The sequence below is a fragment of the Aplidium turbinatum genome, chromosome 4 (assembly GCF_918807975.1).
Source record: "Aplidium turbinatum chromosome 4, kaAplTurb1.1, whole genome shotgun sequence".
NCBI classification, from domain to species: Eukaryota; Metazoa; Chordata; class Ascidiacea; order Aplousobranchia; family Polyclinidae; genus Aplidium; species Aplidium turbinatum.
The window spans coordinates 44,665,015-44,691,307 of record NC_137475.1 but is presented as its reverse complement, the minus strand read 5'-3'; the positions used below and the strand labels follow the sequence as shown (position 1 = coordinate 44,691,307).

Here is a 26,293-nt window from a genome sequence, read left to right as displayed (position 1 = left end):
ATTCAGCGGCATCTAATTTTTAAGGATGAAATAATTCCCCGGCAACAACACTTCAACAATCGGAAATTTCACTCTGTCAATCTCGGTAAACGGCACTGCTTCAAAAGCCTCTACAAGTATGCGAAATTACAAAGAATAATCTATCAAGACTTCATCCTTAAAATAAATTTTGTACAAAGAATCAAAACAAAATTAAATCAAAATCAAATGATTTTGTACCTTCACTAAATGAAACAAACCATTGAAACAAATGGTCAAGTCATGAATTAGTTTCAATAATCAATCATGTAGGCTAATGCATATTAAATGCTTCATTTAATGCCAATTTAATCTAATTTAATGTGAATACCTTCAGAATAAAATAAATGCGATTTTGTAACCTAAGCAGCTCTTCAGCTTCATGTTTTTTCAATGTTCATTGATTAATTGTAGATTTACTAATCAAAAAATTAGAATATTTGTAAAATTATTTTCTCCTTTGTTTTGATTCTGTCCCTTGTTCTATCAAAGGATAGAGGTATTTTAAGTCACGTTACAATGGGTTTGGACTTACGTCAAACTTACTGTTGTTGAAAAAATCGCTTTGAACAGTTTTGTTAATAATGGCGGCTGTGTTTTTTAGGCGTATGATAAGTGTTGCATTTGATGTCTTAATTGAATTGCTATGCATGAACGTTGCCTACAGTACTGTATTTATTTGTCTAACTCATTGTTACCAACCTGGGGATAAATTACTCCGGGGAGGTAGGCAGGTAGCCTAATACGCGATTTTTCGGGGGTAGGCTAACGCGGTGCCAAAATCACTCTAAAATATACTGTATAGCGTTAAACAGTTTGACATTGTTCTCAACCAAGAAGTGAAGGGATTGTGTGCGAAGGGATTTCCAACTTTGATAGGCTTGAAAACAAGGAAGAGAAATAGGCTGAACGTTCACAGCGATGCACGGATTGCATTGAGTGTTGCAGAGTCAAAGATTACAGCACTGGCCTCGCAGATGCAGTCGCAAACGTCACACCGAAAACGATATTTTTTTGCAGTGATTGTTTTCTAAAAATTACTAAAATTACTGAAAATTAACGAAAAAACAAAACGATATAAATATGATCATAATAGCTGAGTTCTTTTATGAAGTGAAGTATTGAGGATAATATGCCATAATCGCTACGTTTATTTGGGTAACAGATCAAGAAGGTTTGGGAAACACTGGCTAAAATAAAGCTTGGTTTGAAACCGAAACATCACACAATTCAAACTTATTGTTGTCAAGCACGGTGCTATTTGAAACTGGAAACGATTCGTTGGGTGTTGTTTTTATTGCATTTTTCTCGAAACAAAATATAATTCTATAAAGATGTAATTTCAAACGAAATAAAATAGAGCCCAGCAATGTAAGTCGAAACAAAACATATCAAAATTTTAAATATTCTGGAATGTTGTTGTAGCCTATCTTTATGGTCCCAATCGAACGAAAAGGGAAAACACCCTACTTGAGTTTCACCCTTACTTAGGGTTAATACTTGTTATTGTAATTATTGCATGCTTAAATAATTAACAAATCGTTTCTTCTCGAATCCACAGCGACGCAGGATTGCTTTGCTTTCAAAATGAAACAAAGACAAACTAAAATATTTTGATTCGAACGACCTGAGGACCCAACTAAAAAGCAAAAACAGCCGTTTCTCTAAACTATATAAGAGATACAATAAAGTGAAAGCAGACCCAAAACTGCATCACGGTTATCATACTTTGCATGGAATCAATGTTCTGAAATCTTACGCCAACGGGAAACACTTTGCCTGTTCGTGATTGGCAGCAGACGAAACAAAAAAGCGTCAGATTATCTTTCGGATGTGACACGGTTAACGCGATTTCGGTTTGCAGCGTGGATTATGTTGCTGATATAACTTGGCCACAATTCATTTTGACAATCTTTTGTCTCCGAGCACATGTCTTTATTGAAAAGCTAACTTTGTTGAACATTTCAACGGCTCAAAATGAACATGTTTGTGAAATGCGCCGTTTTAGCTCTCTGCTTATCAGTTCAAGAAAGCCACGAAGAGCCTACGACAGTTTGCAGAACGTTTGACCCTGAGAAGGAACCTCCACCAAGCAGCAAGTGTTCTGAGACCGTGTACGTGCACTCAAATATCCAACAAGGCGGACGAAACCGGGCCGCTGAAGGTGAATCGTTGCTTTTTGTATTTGAAAAAACAAACAACTTAAGTTTGAAATAAGTTCGAACATAGCCTATGAAACGTATAGCTAATACGCGATAAATGCTTATTATACCTTTAGAGATAAATATGTCAATTGCAGAGGTTGAATCAATGTGTTCACAGATTGCTGGCTTAGTTGCAGGAGGCTATAAATATTGTACACTTTAATTTTTGAAGTTTGTGATGCAGTGGCATCGAAATAGAAAGCAAGCAAGTTTGGGTAGATGTTTCCCATGTTTTCTTTTTCAAATGTTTAGCAAGTGATTTTACCTTTCAGATAACTTGGTGGACATGGAAAGCAGGCTGGAGTCAAAATTTAAGGGTAGGTCTATATATATTCACTTGCGTTTACAGCTTGAGTATTCTGTCAACAGCAAAATTGTTAAAGTGCCCAATAAGTTACGCGTAATGCAAGCACAAAAACAAACTTGTATGCGACGGCTTATGAATACTAGTTAGCATCATTTGGGCTCACTTTGACAATACAACTTTTGCTTAATTAATGGTAACCAGAAGTTGAATCAAACTGTGCATTGACTGATTTGCTGGCTTCATTACAGGAAGCTATGAATATTGTGTAGGCTACTTTAATCTTTTGAAGTTTGTGGTGCACTGGCATCAAAAATGAAATGCAAGCAAGTTTGGGTCGATGCTTCCATGTTTTCTTTTTCAAATTTTTAGCAAGTGATTTTACATTTCAGATGACTTGGTGGACTTGGAAAGCAGGCTGGAGTCAAAATTTAAGGGTACATGTATTCACCTAAGTTTACAGCTTTAGTATTCTGTCAACAGCAAAATTGTTAAAGTTCCGAATAAGTTACTTTTCTTTGTCACCCCGAGGTATTTTAGTTCGGGAAAAAGGACAGTGATTTTCCGTTGCTTAGAACATTCAGTTGATGGATGGGTTGACGCAGGCATAGATCAGCCTTTCGAGGATTTTAAAAGCACCACAGAGGAGAGATATCGGACGATAGGTCCGTGGGTCCTTTGGTGGCTTGTGAAGCTTAGGGATTACAACTACTAAAGTTCTTCTCCAGATTTTTGGAATTGTGAGGTGGTGCAAGCAGGAAAAAAGAATTTACTTAACCAAGAGTTGAGCGTAGGGCTAGCATGGAGCACAAGCTCACGACAGATCTTATATCCGGCCCTGGAGACTTGTGTAGTTTCACTAGACGGAGGGCTGTGATGAACACTTCCGGGGGTGAAATTTTTGGATAATGTTTCATCTGGTGGTGTTTTTACTCGCCACAGGGCAGACACTTCTTTTGCAACATGCCGGGATGCCTTGCGGTCATTTTTCTTGTAGACTCCGTTCTGCACTAGCTCGGAAGCGAGGGCATTCGCAGAAACGGGGCACTGGCGAAGAGAGTTTGCTGAGCGTTCAGTGAGGTTGTTCATGATGTTCCATACTTTGCGGCTTGAGTGTGGGAAGTCGATGGTTTGGGTGGCTTCGTTCCATCGCTCAAGCTTCTTTGCATCCAGCCTCTCAAGTAATCTAGTGGCGGCGGTGTTAGAAGCAGTACCAGGTGTGGCGTTTAAGTATGAGCGATAGATAGTCTCACGCTAAGTCCTAGCGCGGTATGTAGCTGGCTTGACGGCCACGAGATATTGTGGCCTTAGCGGCAAATATTATGGCATTGCAGAAGTCCTGGTATGCCTCGTCTATGTTACACGTTTCAGGTGGTGGTAACTTTGTAGGCTAGTAGACTAGACTAAGCTGCATAGACTAGGGTAGGTTTACATTACAAGAACTCATTCTTATGGTCAACAACTCAAAAGGCGTTTCGAGAATCGCACGTAATGCAGAATCTTCTAGTAGGCTAGTATGTTTCGCAATAGAAGATTATGTAAGGTTACTTCAAAACAAAGTTCGATAATAACAACTCAGTAGAATTACACAATTAAATAGTTCACATATTCTAATCTAGAACAATAACGCAGCATGCTGCGGGCAGTGCCGGTCTTTGGGGTGTGCAAACCGTGCGATCGCACAGGGCCCGCAAATTAGGGGGCCCGCAATTTACTCAGAAAATGCACTAATTTTGTCTTTCCAATGGAAAAATTTAATAAGTGAATCAACAAAGGAATTAGCAACAAGAAAACATAGAGACTCAACAGGTGCAACCTATTTCCACCCCTAAAAAGATCGAGAAAAAAAAAACAACAGAGCCGAAGTCGCTGATCGGAGTTGCCGCAAACATTTCAAAATTTCTCTCGATCTTTTCAGGGGACGAAATAGGTCGAAATTAGACTTTGTTACTCCGATTTCAGGGTACGAAATCGGGGTACGAATTATTCAGGGGACGAAATAGGTTGCATCCATACTCAACATTAGAGACATAGCTTTATTTCCGAAAAATGCCAAAGAAAGCATGTTCTTATCGTTTTGCTATGCAACCGGACAGCACCATTTTACAGTAAGATACATACCCAAATTTTTGTTGAACATGCTCTCAGAATGCCCCAAATTTAAAGTAATTTTTCAAAATTTTATGGGAGAGGCCCCCCAGAATCCCCGGCGCTGGGTGTCCGCTTCGCCCGCCGACCGTCAAACCACCCCCTTCCCCTTTCAAAGTACCTAGCTACGCTACTGAATTGGATCATTGTCATTGGGGCTCGCAAAGCATATTCCGCACAGGGCCCGAAATACCCTAAGATCGGCACTGCTGCGGGGTTATGCATATTAATTGTGACACTGCTCATATGCAAGTTGTAGCTCATATGTAACAGTTCAAATACGTTTGCGAGACCGCTACGTTTGATATTGCTTTGTAATTTTACTGGTTTTACTTCGTATGACAACTCGTCTACTCATGTGCCAAGTCAGTGCAAATTCAGCTATACTTTCAATAACTGTGTGTAGCCTACATGCTGATAGTTATGGTAAAATTTTGGCTACCATTTTTAGCTTAAGCAATCTATCATTGGCACTATGAATGTAGCTGCAGTTAACTCATCATTTGAACTTACGAAAACAAACGTTTGCGTGCGGTTGCTGAATGCAAATTTATTTTGTTATTACCGATATAATTGCAATTCTTACTTTTAGTAATTTTGTATTGGAATTGTTTCAGACGAGTCGTCATATCTGCGGCAGCTAGTGACAAACCAATCGAGTAAATAAAAAGCATTGATTCTGATCATGGCGACCTTTATACACAGGCCAAGCCAACGTGCAGATTCAAATTAGACTGGAGGCCGATTTGTTGGTTGCCAAAATTACTATCACAAGTTGATAATTTGAGTAGTAGGCTACTGTAGTCAACAAATATAGCCTTTGTGTATATTCTGTGTGGTTTTGAGCTACTTCTTTGCTATTTTTATCATACAAAAAAGACTAGATTTTGGCACTAGTGCTAAAAATTCAAAGAACGTTTGGCAACACTGGTAAAGGGGATTTGTTTGTCAGTTTTAACGTAAAGGTAGGAGTTTTGCAGTGATTTGACACATTCATGATTAAACTGAAGCTACTTCGATTCTCAAAACTATCAATTCAAAGGGATATAAACAAAATTTTGCTCAGAGTTAAAATCAAAATTAGTTCGACCTCCAGTTCGCACGTGGGCAAAGCCTACGAATATAAATCGCTATGATTTTGACTTTTTGTGGTGTAAAAAATTACAAGAAATAACTTTTTCAGTAACCGTCTCAGCATCTCAATTCATTTTTACTGCTTTTGCCACTTTTAACTCTTTTGCGCCCAGCGATTTTACACGGTTTGACTGCAAAAGCCAGGCATTTTTGCTATTTTTTCTCTAACTTTAACGAGTTGACACGCGTGACACCGATTGTGCATTTTGACATGGAATATCTTATTGGAAAGATAATTTCAAGTTCTGACTATAAATGTTAGAACTTATTTTCCCAATACAACATATTTGAAGATCCAGTATTTTCAAAATGTGTATTTGTTTAACTTTTTTTTTTTCTGTTAAAAGTTTTGTGAAAATGAAGCATCTTACAAAAAAAATACTCCCACCTTTTCTGTAGAAGCTAAAAAGATTTTTTTTCTTCAGTGGACTTCCTAATGATATGAAGAGTCAAGAAAAAATATCAAACATGCCTTGTTCCTTTAGTACATATTTTTCTTTTAACTGTTGACTAAAGTAACCACACTTTGTCAAATTTGAGCAATTTTTTTTTTTGCAAAACACGAGAATATCAATAAAATAAGCATTTTGCAAGGGACCAGTAAATTTATAGATATTCTGCTACAAATACAAAGTTTTATATCACGCATCAAACAGCATTATTTAAAATGATGCTGGGCGTTTCGCATTAAACCTCAAATCATTTTAAAATGATGCTGGGCGTTTCGCATTAAACCGCAAATCATTTTAAAATGATGCTGGGCGCGAAAGAGTTAAAGTCATCGCTTTCTATTCAACTTTTCCAATTCTTTTGTTCGTCTTTTCAGTAAAGTTTTATGCAAAGTTTTAAAACACAAGCAATATCCATCTTAACATCGGTGGCTCAGTGAGATAAAGTGTTCACCTATCAATTAATACATGAGACCGATATCAAGGTAAATAGGTTTCTACTTATTTTGTGAATGTATTGTTTCAGAAGTAATTTCGTCTCTGCACAAACAACTGGCCAATCAATCAGGTAAATAGAAAACTTAAATATGTTTCTTTATATACAGTATAGGCTAGATCAGGGTGGTCCAAACCCTGGCACGTTGGCCGCATGCGGCCCGTGTGAAGCTTTTGTGCGGCCCGCGAACACTTTGTGCATGTCGGAATTATCAGTGCTAAATCCAAGGTTTAAAAATACATTACATTCGCCACAACCCTAAATAAGTCGAGCATAATCGGGTCAATAGGTAACTATGAGGGAACAATGTCGGTTTGTGATGACTCAAACGTGCGTTGATATTTTGCTTTTGTTGCTAGCACTTTCTCCGTTATGAAGCGATTAAAAAGCGACACACGGAACAGAATGGCTGATGAAACCCTGGATGCCTGCTTACGTCTGTCGACCACTGAATTTAAACCAGAGATCGACACTATAATTATGCAAAAGCAAAAAACAATAAATTGTTTTGGTTTGCTAATTTGTTGACGTGTTATGTATCGTATCTTTTTTACTAGCTGAATATATATCACTTTTTGAGTCGCAAGCAGAGATTAAAAAGTGAGTTAATCGTGCAGCAAAACATTAGGTCGATCAGAACAGCAAACTCAGTCCTTTCATTGCAACTGTATTTTGTCAGCGACAAGATTTGTTAATGTTTATAGCCTGCGAACAGTAAGAATGTAGCTAAAACAGATCGAAATCTATAGAAAAGAAGTTCAAAATCGCAACCTAGTTAAGTTTTTATTTAACAACGTTTCTACTTTCAGCAGCGCGCTATCATTTCTCACTATGCGGCCCGTGAAGTTTTTCTCAGCCCCTGATGTGGCTCTTCATGTTCGCAGTCTTGGACCACCCTGGTCTAGTTTGTTTATTCTAACTTCATTATTATGTCATTTCTATGGTTTATTGGATACACGGTATTTTTTCACCTGCGTTTACAGCTTGGGAATTCTGTCAACGGCAATGTTAAAGTGCCTAAACAAGGTATTGGTAAATTGCAGGCACAAAACCAAACTTGTATGCGACGGCTTATGTATACTATTAGGATTAGTGGCATTTTCTTTGTCGGCTGCACAACCAAGTGGTGAAAGCCCTAGTGCGTCACTCGAAAAGACGCCGGTTCGACACCGCTCAAGAGCATGCGGCTGTGTCTTTGGCAGGACACGTAAAGGCACACCTGAAGGTGGTCACGAAGATTGGCTTCTTTGTCTTTCGTCCACTTAATCTAAATATTCATCCACCAGGCGCAAACCTGGATACTACATCTTGAAGTTTCTTTCTCATGTCCTCTCTCAATGATTTTTTTCTCATTCTGACTCTTCAATTTGTGCCATTGCAAAATGGTGGCCATTCCAAGTCAGATGTAACCAAAATATGGAAGTTTAAAAATAATTCTACATAATTGATCGATCACAGGTATGAGAAAAGCTATAGAAAGCATGGTCAAATAATAAAATTAAAACTTTGGCATATCGAGATAATACGCAAAAATAACTGCAAATTGCATAAACATAACATTGTGATATTTTTTTGACTTGAGCATTTTATATTTGCTTCTTTTTCTCACTTGAATTATATTCTTAATCTGTTTTTTTACTTTGGTGGATGATAATCTTATTTATAGCCTATACACTAACCCAGCAAAAAATACAACACAAACTTTTCATTTTCATGATTGCAACTAGCCCAGCCATGTGCGAAGACCTGCGACTGGCTGACTTGCAACAATGCAACAGATGAACTTGCTGGCTGCCAAGGATATACCCGGCAAAACGGTAGAGTTGAAATATATTAACTCTACCGTTTGCCGGTGAGACGAGAAAATCTGCCGGTAGACGCACGAGTAAAATCTACTGTGAACTGGCGAACGTTTGCTGTTTGCCGCATCAAGTATGAACCGCGCTTTATAGCCTAGAGATGAGACTAGGCCCACTTGGCTAAATCTGTCACTTCACTCCTTTTAGGTAATAGAGGGATAGGCTATAGCGTAACAATACGTCAACCAACTAAGAATCTCAACACAATTGTAGGCCTAGGCCTACAACGACAATTGGGAACAGCAATCATATAAAGTAGCCTACTGCTGCCAAATGTTGAGCAATTTGTGTTTGATTCATAGGTCACCAAATCTGAATTTTTTTAACATAAAATCAGTTGTGTTTAGGTTTAGTATTTTTTATTATTATTATTTGGTATAAAGTATACCGTATTGCTCTGCAAAATCTGGCAACTCTGGCCGCAAGGCGGCCGGCCCTGTAGCCGCTTCTACTATGAATCCACCTTTATGCCATTCTGTCTATGGCAGGGGTCACCAACCTTTTTTGTATGCAGGCCACTTTGGCACTTAGGAGAGCTGTGGCGGGCCGCACTAATAAAATATTAGGTAGGTTGACTCTTATGCTGAAAAAGAACGCATTTCGTACCCGGTATCCAGCGTTATGTTGTTAATATTTATCTTAGAATACCGCAGCAACAAAATTAGTCCAACAACGCTACTACCAGGTCAAGCTCCTTTAACGACACTTTTGACTTCTTTAACAATGCCTAATAAAAGAGGTCACTTGTTTTGCGCACTTATAGCGAGGCGAGCGGTTTCATCAGAATATTCATCGCCAAGCAAGAGTGGTGTTGTCACTTCGCTTCACAAAAGATATCTTGCCATTAACAGTTTCAGTAAACATGGAAATGTTTGACACATCGCAATACAGGCAACAATAGTGACCTGCAAGCATATCAGCGAAAAATAGGCTCCAATAACAGAGAGAAAGAAACCAGGCACCATGAAACAAACGCTTGTGGAAATCATCGAAAAAAGTTCATGAGTTTCTATCGTAACTCATGAACAGTGTTCCCTCTAAAAAAGCAATGAGTTGGTTTTTCATCCTTTTTGTGAGAGTCTATAAAACCGTCTTACCTTGATTATTAGACAAATGTCACTTGTGGTGCTTATTAGCATGGCAAGAATTGTTGATAACAGCATTTTGCAGTACTCAGCTAAATATTTTCATAATACCAGAAAAAGTCTTTAAATTTATATATTATATTTTTCTAATTTATTATAAATTGAGTTGGCACACCGACCTATTTTGGAAACAAAAACTTGCATAAGGGAACACTGCTCGTGAAATCCAATAACGGTGAAACGCACACTAGTGTTTACAGGACATTTACAAACTTAAGATAACCAACCCTATGCTCACAGACATTTTCGAAAACAGACGTTTTAATCAGGGTCTGCTACTATTTGGTGAGTCCGATTCGGTGAGTTCCTATTTATATTTAGAGACAATTTATATTTATCAAACTTCTTTGAATGAAATTAACAATATTATTTATGCTATGCCAGCAAAAACTAGCAGTGACATCGATGAAATACCATCCATAGTTGTAAAGTCAACCCCAAACAATATACTGCATGCTTTAACTCATATATTTAACTTATCTTTAACGAGTGGAAAATTCATCAATTCATTTAAGTTGGGGAAGGTGATACCTATCTTTAAAAAGGGTAGTTGCAAAGATTCAAACAACTACAGACCAGTCAGCCTACTACCTGTTTTTTCAAAGATATTAGAAAGAATCATGTACAACAGATTATACTCGTTTTTAATTAGACATAAATTTTTCTATAACAATCAATTTGGTTTCAGAAAAAATCACTCCACAAGCCATGCTCCTTCAATGCTAACAGAAAGTATTACCAGTATACTCAATGACAACCATCTTGCATTAGGAATCTTTCTTGATTTATCTAAAGCATTTGACACCATTGACCATAAAATATTGCTAGCTAAATTATATCATTTCGGAATAAGAGGCGTGGCCTATGACTGGTTCATGAGTTACCTGAGTAATAGAAAACAAAGAGTGGTTTTCAATGGCACACTATCTTCTAATGTTAACAACATATCTTTGGGTGTCCCACAAGGGTCTATCTTAGGCCCTCTTCTATTCCTGATTTATGTAAATGACTTTCCTAACTGCCTTCAACACTGAACTGCAATTATGTTTGCAGATAACACCACCATTATATATAAAAATAAAACCGTTTCTACTGTATATGTAATGGCAAATCAAGAGCTTGTATGCATAGATCAATGGCTATCAACAAATCGATTGTCTCTAAATGTCACCAAAACCAAACATATATTATTTTCAAGTCAAGGAAGCAAGACACTATCATGCAACCCACCCTTAAATATTCGAAAAAACAACATAGAACAAGTTGCCTCAATAAAGTTTCTGGGAATAATTGTAAACGAGCATTTGTCATGGAAATTTCATATGGAAATCTTGCTTCAAAAAATAAGATCAACGCTCTGCATGACAAAAAAAATTAAGCCTTTCCTAAACAAACAAGCACTTCTCTCCATTTACCATTCTCTAGTTGAGAGTCAGATATTATATTGTATCTCAACATGGTGTCATGAAAACAAAACTTCATTGCAAAAGCTGCAACGTACTGCAACGTACGTACAAGAAAGCATAAAAGGTGTAATGGAACTCAATAATTTAAAATCAATTAACCACATGAAAACTACAGAGATTGCAACTTTCATGTTTAAATATTCAAAAAACCTACTTCCCACAACATTTAATGATATAATTATGTGTAAACAATCAAATAGCCTAACAACAAGAAGTAATTCTCCTTATATTCCGATATATTGCAGAATTAACACTTGCAAACAATCAATACGGTACATGGGGCAAACAGTTTGAACAAGCTTCCCCCTACTATAAGAAATGAATGCAAAACTGTAAAAAGCTTTAATCAAAAATGAACAAGCTAAATCTTCTTTGAAATAATCCTATCTAAGTATAAAATACACCAAACTTACTAATATTTTTTTTTTGCCCAGAAATGATAGGCCAATGTGTATAGATTTATTAGCAGAATAGTAAGATTGTAAGTACTCCTACTGGCCTTCTGGTTTTTGTGTTTTTTTGTCCACAGAAGTTCTACAGGGTCTGCAGAAGTTTTTCCATCCTCTTCGACCAATCACCATCTTTCGATGAAGCGGTGGCCATGTGCTCCAACCAGTTGTTTTATATCAATATCTTGGACTGGATCGTCATGCTATTGTCTGATTGTGTATCTATTTTTCCAACATGCCGAATTGGATTTTTTTTCACTTTTGTTATGGTTTAACGTGTAAAACATACGGTAGCCTAACCCAAATTTATCATATTACTGTGACATGCCACTATTACATCCCAGCTGGCGATGCCTGTAGTTTTTGCATTAATTCAATGTTAGCTAACGTTGGATCGGTGTGGAAGTGGCGAGTTTAGCTGACAGGGGTCTAAAATTATCGCTTTATCAACGCAACTTTTATCAAAGCACGCTTGATATCTTCAAGATATGACTTCCCTGGGTATAATTGAATTTCCGCAAGATGATGATGTTGTTTTTGCTAGTTTGTTTTATTTGTTTTTGTCATTGTTTTCCTGTCGTCAAGTTATAGCCTATCTATTTTGTGAGTCGTGCAAGGCCTATGGTGCGTTGCGCTTGAAATGGCTTTGCCCGTGGTAGGATTTCTTTGTGGGGTTTTCTTTGCCTGCCTTGCTCTTCTTTGCTATGAGCTAAACGCATCAAGACGTGTTCCCCTTACGACCATCAGCACTCTTGATAACGCACCATGGCCGATCTTCATAGCAACTGTCCGTACAAATCTTAAATATATCAGCTAAAGCTATGTGGGCTAATAAAGCTATAGCCTAAATATATGTTGTTTATTTGTTAGTTTTTTTTTGTAACATTTTCTTTTTTTATTTTCCCTTTATATCTTAAATTTTTCTGAAGGTTTTGCGACCGTGCCAAATTTCTTTCAAATCAATAACTTACTTCGGTCTCAAGCACGTTTTAACGTTCGCGTTTTGTCGCTTCTACCCTTTTCTCGACCTTTGCTATGTTGACGTGTATTGTTTTGATATGATGGTCAGAAATAATAACAACTGAACTGAACTCTAACCCTTAACCCTAACCCCAAACCCCTAACCCTAAAACGGCAATGATAATTAGGCTACAGTACCCGATAATAAAAAAAAATTTTTTTTAAATCCCCCGTTAAGGGATCGGACTCACCGAATCGGGCCATTCCGTTTTAATCAACCACTGGGACAGTGTGGCTGGACATCGCATTGGAATAACTTTAAACGACCCCTACCTAGAACTACAATCTGATTGGTCGGTCAGTGGAATCGTATGCAAAGCAATTAAAGATTGTATTTAGTATTTTTTGCCTTTATGATGTTTAACTCCTCAAGAAAAGTATATTTGGTTATACTTGTGCGCTGATACCTTCCGCGGGCCGCACATAACAGCGTGGCGGGCCGCATGCGGCCCGCGGAACGCATGTTAGTGACCCCTGGTTTATAGTATTGTAAAATTATTTCTCTCCCAAAGCTGGACTAGTGAAATTGCAAAACGTAATTCTAAATTCCCTAATGCTTAGCAGCAGATGCAGTCAAGCGATGCTTGGTGGGACTGAGAGATGGAAGAGTCAGGGACTCAGATATCAACGCATCCACTATTTTCGATTCAAATCACGCAGCTCACCACGGGAGATTGGATTTTAATGGAACTGGATCTCCTCGTGCTAGTTGGTCTGCTAAAACAGGTAAGGCAACAATAAGTTGGATTATTACAGCATAAAAGGTGTAATTAAAATCAGTTTTCAAGTATCTATTTTAATAGAGGGGTGGGAGGACTTAGAAAAGGTTTTGGAAAATAGTTATGCTTTAATAGGTCTGAAAATATGGACCATGATACGAAAATTCTAGCAAGTCTAAAATTATGCCTCTGGAGCGACATTTACCCCTCTTGAACATACACCTTGAAGATGACCACTTAGTGATTACAGATATTTTCATGCAATGTTGCCATATACTGTAGGATAATATTTTCACGTTTAAGCTTTTTTATTTTACAAAATTAATTACTTTGTAGCCTACTATAGATGTAAAAAACTTTCTTTGATTATTCAGGACATAAAATTATGTATGAGTTGTTGAATGGAATGTGTTTATTGAGTTTAGTTCAAAATTATTAATAATGTTTTTCGAATGACAACAGCTGTTTTGCTTTAGAAAACGACAAAATTGCACCTTTTCATTGTTTTTACAGTTTGGTGCGAGTGATAGGTCGGGTAAAAATAAAAGATTTTAAGTGCAAACGTTGCCCATGGAAGGTAAGCGAAAGACATGAATAGGCAGTTACTTTGTTTGGGGACAAACTGGAAGTGGTTGAAAGGTTCTGGTATGTAGGGGATGTTCTGAGCATAGATGGAAGAGTGCAAGATTCAATAATATCAAAAATAAGAGGTGGTTGGAAAAATGAAAGGAAGTGTTTGGGAGTCTGCATGAAAGAGTGCTTTTCTAGAAAATGAAAGGCATTGTTTATAAGACATGCGTAAGAAGTAGCTACAATGTGCTATGGAGCCGAAAATTGGGCCATGCAGATCGAAGATATGAACAGGATGGAAGCAACAGAAATGAGAATGCTCCAAATGTTGTGTTAAAAACTAGAACGATAAAACTAGAAATAAAAGTATTTGAGTGACAACACAACTACAAAGCATTTGTAAGTTTTTTAGAAGCCACCATTTGCAATGGTATTGGCACGTGACAAGGCGTCTTGGAGAAGAAAATTGGCTGAAGTATCAAGAGATGGCTAGAGTTGATGAGAGAAGACATCAATGTATGGAATCTGGATTAACTCTAACCAGAACCAGATTTACCACAAGGCTGGAAAGGTTGAAGCATGAGGGTTCAAAATTTAAAAGCTACTACGTAGGCTGCATTTAAGACTGTTTAAACATTTGTAGAAAATTTCACCTTGTAATAATGTGAAATTTTTTGGCAACCAGTTATAATAAATCAAGTAATTTAGGTTATTTTCTTATTTTTAAATAAATTAATGCAAATTAAATTTCTGGTGTGTTTATTTTTATTTTTTTGAAAAAGCATAAGACAGCTTAAAGATTATATTTTAACTGTTATTTTGCAAATGACTTGAGTGTTAATAGTCATTGAAGAATTTATCTACTAATTTTTATCAAACTGTTAGGTTTTTGCACACCTCTAGTCCTCTACTAGTTGTGGACAAATTTGCACGTTGTAGCCTATATGAGACAAAACTATACGCCGACAGAATAGCATGTTTGTTTCATACGCTACCGACTTTTACGAAATCATGTACAAGCAAAACAATTCAGATGGCCTTTTGAAATGTAGAATCAATCACTCTGCTATTTCTTATCTTACTGGTCAGAGTATGGCAAGAAATGGAATGAAAAACGTTTCTTCCGTCTTCCATCCTGAGATTTTCTTTCATCCCATTTAAATTCCATCCTAAAAATCTTCCATTTCGTCTCCAAAATTTCTTCCATCTTCCATCAGCAAATCTTGTGATTTCTGCATTGTACATGCCACAAGTAAGCCGTTTACTAGGCTATAGGCTAAATTTAACCCTATGTTGCCCAAGTGGCGCAGAGAATGAAATCCTAAAATCGTTATCTGCTTCAATCGCCAAGGAGTACAGAAAACCTTAAACGCTGATGATGCAAGAAAGTGAGAAAAAACGATCAGAGCAGTGTTTTTTTTATTTTAAATATGTTAAAAAAAATCCTGTTTGTGTATTGTTTCAAAGCAAAAGTATTTTAAGCAATTGAATGACAATTTTACAATTTTCATAATTCCAGATAAGTTTTATAGCCTACCTTTTGTCAAAAAAAAACAATGATACCACTTATAATAATAAATAGGGGAAGACGGGGCAAAGCGGGACATCGCGATTTCTCTCGTTTTGTATTCTTTGGCTCCCTCTACCCGGAAGCACTAGTTAGGCAACTATAAACTGTATGTGCTGTGAAAAAATGGCGACTGGCAGAGCACAACGCGTGTCGTGAGGAAGTAAAATGTGTTTTGGCATGGTTTGTTATAAGAAAGAGATGGAAAAATAGCTACCACATTCGTTAGCATAAGCGAATTTGTTGGTAGCTTTGTTTTTATCTTAGACATTGAGACAGTATTTGTTGGTAACAAAAGCAACTTTTACCTGAAACTTTACAGGTTTCAGCAGAGATGTTATTTTCTAAAGGCTATACTTTGGGGCAAAGTGGGACAGTGCATTAAAGCAAAATGAGACTCTAGAAGTCTAGATTGCATCTGTGGTTCTTCTGTTGATTGAATTTTTGTTTATAACTCTTTCAGCCTTCAAGATTGTAAAATATTTATCAGCATTCATTTATACTGTACCAGTAATTTTGACAATGGTTTGTCGCTATAAGAGAAAAACTGAATTAAGTAAATGGACGGATAGGCTATCAATATTAAGAATGCAATAGAACAGTGGTTCTCAAACTTTTTGAGCGCGACCCAAATCTGAGTTTTGTGAACATCTCACGACCCAAGCCTCAAACATCAAAAAATGTATTTTTTTTCTGACATGCATGAAATATAAAAAGACATATACAACCAGTTACACAGTAGGCCTACTATGAAACAATGATTTATCACAAACAAATGATTGATTTATTTATTTTAGTGTGATTGATGAAACTGAAATTTTTCCTTCATAATATTTTCAATACACGGCTCTATTTTAGTGAGCGCATTGCACAGATCGTCACCAGGATAGAGGCGATTGCAAGCCTTGGTTTTAGTAACCGTCAGTGCCGAAAACCCTTGCTCTCACAGATACGTGGTCGCAAACGGGAAAAAGTCATTGCTTCGTCATGAATTATTGGCTTTTCCTTTTTAACCGAAGTCCAGAACTCTACAAGTGACGCTGTGGGAAAAAATTGTCGATAGAACTGATCGTGATGATGCAGTTTGATAAGCATAAGCTCTTCTTGTAGTCCTGCAATATCCTCTGATGAGTCGTTAACCTTTGCCATAAACGGATTTCTGACCCATACCTAAGATGTCAAACTTATGTCCGGGATGTAGCAATCGAACTTCGTGATAAGGTTTTCTAAATGCTCCAATATAAGATGGGTTTGATGACATCAATTGATTCCATTTCTCCAGATACTCGTTCTTGGATGGAAACGCTGCTGTTCGTCAACGCTGAACGAACAACATTATTTAATGAGGGAGGATCCATGGTCTAATGGTCCCCCCTGCGTATGCCACTGCTTAGGAACACTTTCATTTTGATAATACTGCCCGTAAATACGTGTAGGCTAGGCTTAAAGCAAAGCGTTGCATAAGTGACAATTAAGCTACATATGAAAGCTTAAAGAAATGTTGCAGAGTTTTCTTCCAACTATCGTTAAAGCATTCCAGTGAGAATAAAAAGCATCTTTAGTATTGGAAACACCCAAACATAATGCTTAGACAGGTAGCCACTTTAACAAGTCGAAATTCTGCCACTGAAATTGACTACAATGCAACCGCCAACCAATCAGAACGTGTTATAAGAGGCTACCGTCCAATTGTGTCCCTTCTAGCACTCATCCAGAGAGTTAATGCTTGTTTTGAACTTTATTTGGTAATTACAGAAGAAAAAGAGCAATAGCAGCGCTGAGAATCGAACACGCGTCAATGAAATGACTACTTTCTAGCCCTAACCCCTAAGCCAACCAGCTGACAAAAAATCCATCACTTAATTTGCTTTCTATGATCTTCTTTTCGCCATTTTTTACGTCACTTAAACCGTAGCTTATGATTGGTTGGCGGTTTCATTCTAGTCAATTTCAGTGGCAGAATTTCGACTTGTTAAAGTGGCTAACGCTTAGACTAAATGGACAGGAAAAATCAGAAAAACGTGCCTAGGCTATCTACAGCATTGATTCTAGAAGTGCTGACGTATTCACTATGAACTAAATCGTGGAGGGGCCAGAGCATTACCAGAAGCTTTTTTGTGACAGGTTTATCATAAATTTCTTAATTAAAAGTAGGCTATGTCGTCTGGATCGTAGACTACAAGAAATAGGCTATACTAAAAGAAGCACCTTTGTGTTGGAAAATCAGTTCAGTTTGTTTTTGTTTCTGATCATCACAACAAAAACAATTATGCCAAACATAGCAGAGGTCTAAAAAAAGGTAGAAGCGACAAAACGCAAACGTTATAACGTGCATGATGCCAAAGCAGGACAATCAGTTTAAAATATGGCACGACACCTCAAGAAAATAAACAAAAACTAGAAAAAAAAACAAGAGAGAAAAAAAGGCAAGTGAAATTTTTTTAAATTTAGGCTCTAAGTAAAAAAATAAAAATGAATAAACAATCGGGCTACTGTGGGCTACTTTATAAAGCAATCTGTGAGAAACCAAGAGACCAGGGATGGTTCCTCCATTCCGACAAACAACGTAAAATGGTTCCTCCATCCCTGCAAGAGACGCGACAAAAATCTTTAAGCTTTCAAATCCTTAGATGAGCCATTTAATTCTCAAAAGAAGTTGACATCTTTGCAAATTCGAATCAAGCGAGCAAAACTTTTGGTTTAACTTCCTTTCCTAATTTTAGCTTTAACCATATAATGGACATTGTTAGTTCGAAGGTTGTGCTATAGCCTACTGTAGTTATTTTATAAAACAGCATTTGAAGAGTCCAGGTGCAAAACGATCAAACTTGCAAAACCAACTTTTTGAGTAAACTGATGTTTTGAGATTGATCGTTTTGTGGCTGAACCCTGTTAGTTTAAAGCCTTATTTAGAGAGATATTGATCGTTTTGCCGCAAAAAAAGGCTACTACATAAAACTTTTAATGGTAATACAACGGGAGAGGGTAGGCTAAAATTTAGAAATCACAAATAATGGAGTTTGATCGTTATGCACCTGGACTCTTCATTTCTAAGTTCAAATATCACAAATGTTGCCCCACAAAATAATTATCTATGTGGTTGAATTTTTTACATTTTGTGATTTCTATTTTAGCATTAGAATAAGTAGCTTACACTACATCATTGCGTAACCTAGTGCCAGTGTGCATTCATTCGTCATTAATACCTTTATAATACACAGTGGCAGTTGGACAATGGATACAAGTTGATTTGTTGACATCGACATTCGTGACTGGCGTTGTAACTCAAGGAAGGGGTGATTCTGATCAATGGGTGACCAGTTATAAAATATCGTTTGGCAACACTACAAGCTCTCTGCAAGTCATGCTTAATGAAGATAGGTCCGAAAAGGTAAATTTCTCATTACGCAGACTAGTCACCAGTGATGTATGCGCATACAAAAAATATTGACGCTGTCAGCGTAAACGCAAACGTTCGAAAAACCATACGCCGTATGCGTTAACATAACTTGTAAAAAAGTTGGCGGCGTCAGCGCATACACTAGCGTAAACTCCTTTTGTTTGCTAGGTGCCAAACATTCACACGGTAACTATAAACATAGCCGTAGGAGAGTAAAACATTTTGGGGGGGCAAGCAAAATTTGCCCAAATTTTGCCTTTGCAAATATATTGTCAAAAACGCAATATCACTCACAATTTCTGAGATAGCGTAGTCTAAGAACTCACTAGTCATCAACTTGGCAGTGTACAAAAACACAGGTAGCAAAACAAGGCTGAATTAACTTTAAACTAAATAAACCATCAAATTGAAATAATTTTCTTGTGGCACAAAAATATGTATATATAGGCTATTAGACCTACCTGGATTCAACAACAATTTAAACTGAGAATTCAACAAAAACTGGACAGCAGTGGCTAAATATCCATGTCGTCAGATTATTTCAAAATCTCTAGCTCAATTGCAATAAAAAGCCAGACCAAAAGTAGCTGAATCTTTTCATTATAAAGATAGTTCAAAAAATCAAGAGTCAAGATTCGTAAATTTGCATTGAAAATATCTAAAATGACAACCTATTTATTTATTAAACTAGTAACATTACTGACAGTATATACAGTACTCCATGCTACTTAAAACCTTGTAACCTGAAAAGAATTCGACAGTTTATCATAGCCTACTATGTGCATCAAATTTGCACCTTTGAACATTTGAAACTAAGTTGCTATTAGTATGAATATTGATCTCATATTACAGTGAAGTTATATATAGCCAATGATTTTTCATTAACAGTAGGCTATTATTCATTGCCAAGATATTCTAAGTTCATGATGAAGCAACCAGCCTACTGAAATCGCGGGCACTGAACTAAAATATATAACTCATATAAGTAATAACTTCCAACTCAATCCTTGCCAGCCAGAAAATACAGACAACATCATCAATACTGTCTACATTGCCTGATATATTAACTTCATGAATAGGATGACAAAACAACATAACACTTGCCTGTACATTTGATCATTGATTGCTATAATACTGTGTCATATATGGTAAATAGCTGAGCATATCAACCCTAGGACCGGCAAAGACAAACAGCAGTTAATACAAAAATTTCTTTTTATAGAAAACAGGTCAACTGTAGCCCACAAAAACATGAAAAATTCAGATACTAAAACGAAGCTTACCATTCTCCACAAATTGCAAAATACCAAATACAATATTTTCCAAAATTGAAGATGGCACAGTTTACATTCTTGGAAAAATTTTAATGTATTTCATACAAAATATTACACTATAACAAATATAATATACAAAGTTTTTAAACTGGTAAGATGTTGAAAACTCATGGTAAGATTGATTTTCTCAATAACTTGAAATTTTAGCCCAAATATTTTTACAAATAAATAACTTACATTAGTAGATAAAGAAGCAAAAAACCTCATAAGATTGCCAGTACCCAGCAGTGTTGCAAAATTCCACCAATGAAGAAATGTAGTGTATAATATATCCTAATAATTAATTGATTATAAGTAATAAGCTTACCTCTGCTTGCTAATTGCATTAGTTACAATTACATTTTGCAGATATACGAGAATCTATTTTGTATACTGAGAATCTATACAGTATATCTACTCGTATACTGAATCGAAGGTTAACATTGTGCCCAAATCGCAATATACCAAATACAAAAGTCCCAAAATTGATGACACTACATTTAACATTTAAATAAAAATGTTAATGTATTTCATACAAAATGCAACACTATAAACAAATTCCTAAATTAGAAAGATTTTGAAAACTTATGGGAAGATTGATTTTCCCAATAACTGGACATTTTAGCCCAAATATAATTTTACAAATAACTACAATAGTAGGACATAAAGTAAAAACCTCATGAAGTTATCCAAATTGCAATACCACAAGCAACAATTTTCAAAATCGATGAAAATGCATTTTACGTTGATTGGAAAATATTAATGTATCTCATAAATTATAACAATTACATAAAGTTTCGAAACTGGTAAAATGTCGAAACATCACGATAAGATTAATTTGCTTAAATAAGTGCAGATTTTTGCCCAAATTCGCGGCGTTTTTTTTTCAGCGGAGGAGCAACCGCCCCCCTGACCCCCCCCCATCTCCTACGGCTATGACTATAAACCACTCGAAACAAACAAGTTTTATTTTGAATTTCCACGAAGAAACACAAGCATCTGAAAAATTTCAACTGACCTGTTGCTGCGTTTTGGTTTCAATATGTCTTTGCCAATTGAAAACATTCTTTCAACTCCAGCGCTGGAAGGTATTGACGTGTTGCAGCGAAAAAAAGACATTAAAAAGTATGCGTTGACGCTATGCGCTAAAAAAACGCGGAAACTTTACGGCGTTGCCTCAAGCGACAACTACGTATCCAAAAAAATGTTGACGTAAGCGTTAGCGCAAACAAAAAGTCTACGGCGTAGAATTTGCGGCGTATACGTAGGCTACATCTCTGCTAGTCACCAGCTTTTTCATATAACTCAGGGCTGTGGAGTCGGGCAAAAAACATACTACTCCGACTCCTCGGTTTGTAACTGGCCGACTTCGACTCCGGCTTCATTGCTGCCAATTTTTTTTTTTTAATTTTTGTCTTTTTCTTATTATTTTAAAATTTAGTTTCACTTAAATTGTGATCGAAATTGAAACGGCGACTTTCACAAAAATTGGCAAAAACAAACACTTCTCTTTTCCGGTGAAGTTTTAGAGCACAATAAACAGAACAACAAAATATTTTGAAAAAAGATTTCAAACAATAGGCTAATTTTATTGTTCATAGTATTTTATCGAGCCGGAGTCGGCCTTTTTTTGGAACGACTCCGACTCCGAACACACCAAATTCCCCCGACTCCATGACTCCGATTGCACAGCCCCTCATAAATGTACAACACATACGGTCATTGTTATCATCATTAAGTTCCTTCCTTTCGTAGAGAATTGGAGGCAATGACGCGCCAAGTTTCAAGTAAAGTTTAAATGTCGTTAAATTTGGTTGTTTTGTTTTGCAACACTTATCATTGTGAAAGCGTAATGCCGTACCAATCCTCATAGGTGGAGGGAAAGGGGGGTGCGACCGTATCAACAAACTTTTTAATTTGTCGAAGATTTGGGAAAGTTTTATAAAAAATTTTAGAGAAACAATTCGGCATGTTTGCATAATTAAAATTATGCTCTGCAATCAGATTAAGCCCATGTAAAGTAAACGTATTCATCTAAAAATAGACAAACAAAACAAAGTAACCTTAGCGGGTTTAACATAATGTGTTACACACAAAAAATATGTCATAATAACTCAAACGTTTTAGACACGTACGTGTGTCCTCATCAGGTATTACTTAAATCTGCAATATACATAAAATGAAAAAATATAAGATAAATTTAACTTTGAGATATGGATTATACGTTTGATTCTTAGGCATCCATGATCTTAGTCTGAAATTCAGATCTGCCTCGAGAGATGATTTTAAATTGGTCGATCGAGACATTGTCAGTGCAAGTTTCACAAGAGGCGATGTACTCTCGCACTTTTGGTTTTTAAGTTTTGGTTTAAGTGCTCCCCGGCCCTTGTCAACAAATGTCTGGTTGACATACCAATGTATGTCTGGTTTGCGTCACGCAAACAATGTGTCGAAAATGTTTGAGTTATCAACTTATTACGTTATTTTTTTTGTGTGTAATACATTATGTTAAACCTGCTAAGGTTACTTTGTTTTGTTTGTCTATGATTCAAAAAAGAAAACTCTCTACCAAAGCTTTATCATCTAAAAATGTCCATGTTTTAGTTTGTAGGCCTAATATATTTTAGAAATAATTTTTAACCTATTAAGATACAAAATTTCAGACCATTTTTTAATTTTTAAAAATCTATGTTTTGGAGTAGGCCTACTGGTAGCAGGTGAAAATTTTAAAGTAGTGTATGATTTGTCGCAAAGTTATTTGAACACGCATGATTAGGCTATATTTGAGCAAGATTTTTTTGCACTCCCAAAAATTAACTTTCCCCTACACATAATAGGTTATATGCTATATACACATCTCTGTGCGTTAATGATTATTACGATGGTCAAGATTTCAAAGTAGACAACGGTTGTTTTTAACATAATTACAAGATTGTTTTCTTTATAGTTATAAAATGTTGGACTTCTGGCGTAATTGGAGTTTATCTACGTCGAACAAGCGAATGTTCATATCATAGCGATCTATATACACAGGCCTTGACAACATGCGAACTGGTGGTTTGACTGAAGGTCGATGTAATTTCGATTTTGAACTCTGAACTAAATTTACTTTATCGCTTTGAAATGATAGTTTTGAGAATTTAAGTTGCCAAAGTGTGATCACTGAATCTCAAATAACTGCAAAATTGCTAAAATTGCGTTAAAAAAATGACAATTTTTCCCAATCAGCGGTGTTGTCAGATGCTGTTTGGACTTCCAGCCCAAGTGCCAAAATCTAGTAGTTGTTTGAATGGTAAAAATAGTACAAAAGTAAATTATAATCACACAAAACATAGACAAAGACTATATTTATCAACTAATACTCAAACTATCAACATATACTAGCGATTTTGGCTACTAACAGATTGGTCTCCAGTCAAATTTTACGCTGCAAGTTGTCATGGCCTGTGTATAAAGGTCGCTATGGTTGAGATGCAGCCAAAGGACTATTTTTAATTCCCGACGAATTATTGCTGTGTTAGAAAACGTGCAATAGAGTTTCCTCGTTCCTTGTTGGAAAGCTACTGTACATTACATTTACACAGCATCATTTTTTATCAACAACATTTATTTTGAATATTAGAAAGTAAACAGAATGAGATTAAAAGTATTTTTCACTTGATTTTTAACCTAATGTATTGTCCGGATAATCATCCGGACCGCAAGTTATCAAGTCATAAGGTATCAAGTCATAAGGTATCAAGTCATAAGGTATCAAGTCATAAGGTATCAAGTCATACGATATCAAGTCATAAGGTATCCAGTCATAAGGTATCAAGTCATAAGGTATCAAGTCATAAGGTACCAAGTCATAAGGTATCAAGTCATAAGGTATCCAGTCATAAGATATCAAGTCATAAGGTATCAAGTCATAAGGTATCAAGTCATAAGGTATCCAGTCATAAGGTATCAAGTCATAAGGTATCAAGTCATAAGGTATCAAGTCATGAGGTATCGTCATAAGGTATCAAGTCATAAGGTATCAAGTCATAAGGTATCCAGTCATAAGGTATCAAGTCATAAGGTATCAAGTCATAAGGTATAAGACTTATACTATAGGTCGTCCGGGCGGCATCTAATGCTGAATAAAAATGAAGTTGCATTTCATTTCGTTTTTTCTATATTTTTAGAAAACTTTTGTGTGATATGATTATGGGTATTTTTAATACTCTGCTCACGCAATACCTGAAATTATAATAACTTTAGCTCATGTTATAACCGAAATTTATTTGCACCTTTTCAAATTATTATTTTTTCAGATTTTCACGGGCAACTATGACCGAAACAGCTACGTTATCCACAGATTCGACAAACCGGTTACAGCCAGATATTTCCGGCTTCTTCCGTTGACATGGAGCGGACATCTTTCATTACGCTTGGATTACTTCTCATGTTGAACAATCAAATCAAAACTATCCTAGACTTAGACTCGATTGTAACTTCACATATTGTCATTTATTCATCATCACAAACTCATTATTAGGTAACAGAGGCTATCCAGGCAAACAGTTTGATCTGGTAAAAATCTTTTCTGGACACAGCACATCGCAAACCAGGTCTTCTTCGTTTGAACCTTCTTCGCCATTTCAAGGGTCGAGGGGCTCTGTCTTTTACCACCTTTGGGCAATGACGGCGACGCGGTCTAGATGTTTGGGCAGGTGTCGAGCAGCCATTGAATTGATTCGTCATCCAGTTCACGCAGACCACGCACACCATTTGGCGCGTGGTAGATGGCGCAGTTACAGATGGTGTGGTCTGCGGTTTGTTCCTCCTTGCCGCACTCACAGATCGCGCATGGAGCCATCCCCCATTTGTGCATGTTGGAGCGGAATAGTCCGACGCCAGTACGCAGGTGGTTGAGTCGCACCCAGGCCTTCCTTGGCAAATGCATTCCGGTTGGGTGGGGTCTGGTGTCGGAAATGAAACTTTGAAGTCTTGAGGAGTTCTTCTTCCACTCCGAGCTCCATTGGTGGTCCGCCCAGGCAGCCGCAATGATGGATTGGTCTTCAGCGGTTTTCATCAGGAGTTGTGCGGCACGTACAAATGGGTGTCTCGATTTCAGTCGCCTAGCTTTATGATAAAAGATATCTATTATACAGTATTATTAACACCATTTTTTCCCGCGCTTTTCGAAGTTAAGCAGCAAAGTTTTCGCTCTCCAGGTCCAAATCTAAAAACTGTATTCGTTATAAATTGAGACTTGGAGATAAACTAAGTTTAGTAAGATGAAGAAGATAATTCGATTGTGAGCATTTTAATACCAAAGTTTTCAAAAGATCAAGAGCTTAAAGAGAAATTACAGCCTAATATCAAGAATTCAAGCCTGCGGTTGCCGCTAACTAACACAAAAGAATTTCGTTTTCACAGAAGACAACAAGTAGGCTTTCAAAATATGGAAATTCGGTCACACGAAAAAGTCACCTGTGCTGGACTGAAATGTGATTAATTATCATTAAAATACAACTTTAAATTGTCCAAATTAGTTATTTTTGTCATCAAGTTGTTCATAAAATTATAAGTTACCTGGTAACCTAACTGTATTTTTAGAAGCAGTGCTGCCAGATATTTTTTATGTTTTTGTAGTAAAATTCATATTATCAAAACTAACATATTTCACTTTTGTAGCTTTAGTGTTCGAAGAAAATTGTTACAATTATAATTTTTTTTCTTAATTTGTTTTTAAATATAGTTTTTATCACTTTGACGACCTTATTGATGAAACAATAATTGCATAATGCATATAAATCAGTTAATTATAGGCTACTTGCACTTGATTTAAAAATTCTCCTATTTTAAATCCCGATTCTCAGAATCTCAAATCACTTGATTCATTTTGTCATTCATGATGATGAAAGTATCGTTTTAATGAACTTGATTTTGTAAACGAAGTTATTTCAATATCATGAATGACAAGAACTTAACACGCGCAAATTATCTGCTTGAGGCGGTGGATTGATTCACATCAGTTTAGGTGGATTACAATGAAAACATTA

General features: G+C 36.5%; 1 protein-coding gene across 3 annotated transcripts; it reads left to right on the top strand.

Annotated features, from left to right (window-relative positions):
• Positions 1–1,970: 1,970 nt before the first annotated feature.
• LOC145769299 (retinoschisin-like) lies at positions 1,971–26,293 on the top strand. 3 transcript variants are annotated; one of them, XM_082580888.1, is made up of 8 exons: positions 1,971–2,182; positions 2,495–2,539; positions 2,919–2,963; positions 5,292–5,333; positions 6,784–6,825; positions 13,257–13,418; positions 18,770–18,939; positions 24,560–26,293. In XM_082580888.1, the coding sequence occupies exons 1-8, from the start codon at positions 1,996–1,998 to the stop codon at positions 24,695–24,697; spliced, it is 831 nt and encodes a 276-aa protein (XP_082437014.1). In that variant the 5' UTR covers positions 1,971–1,995; the 3' UTR covers positions 24,698–26,293. The 3 variants fall into 3 exon arrangements, with proteins under 3 accessions (XP_082437014.1, XP_082437013.1, XP_082437015.1); XM_082580887.1 differs by having other exon boundaries at positions 13,254–13,418; XM_082580889.1 differs by lacking the exon at positions 18,770–18,939 and having other exon boundaries at positions 13,254–13,418; positions 24,560–24,713.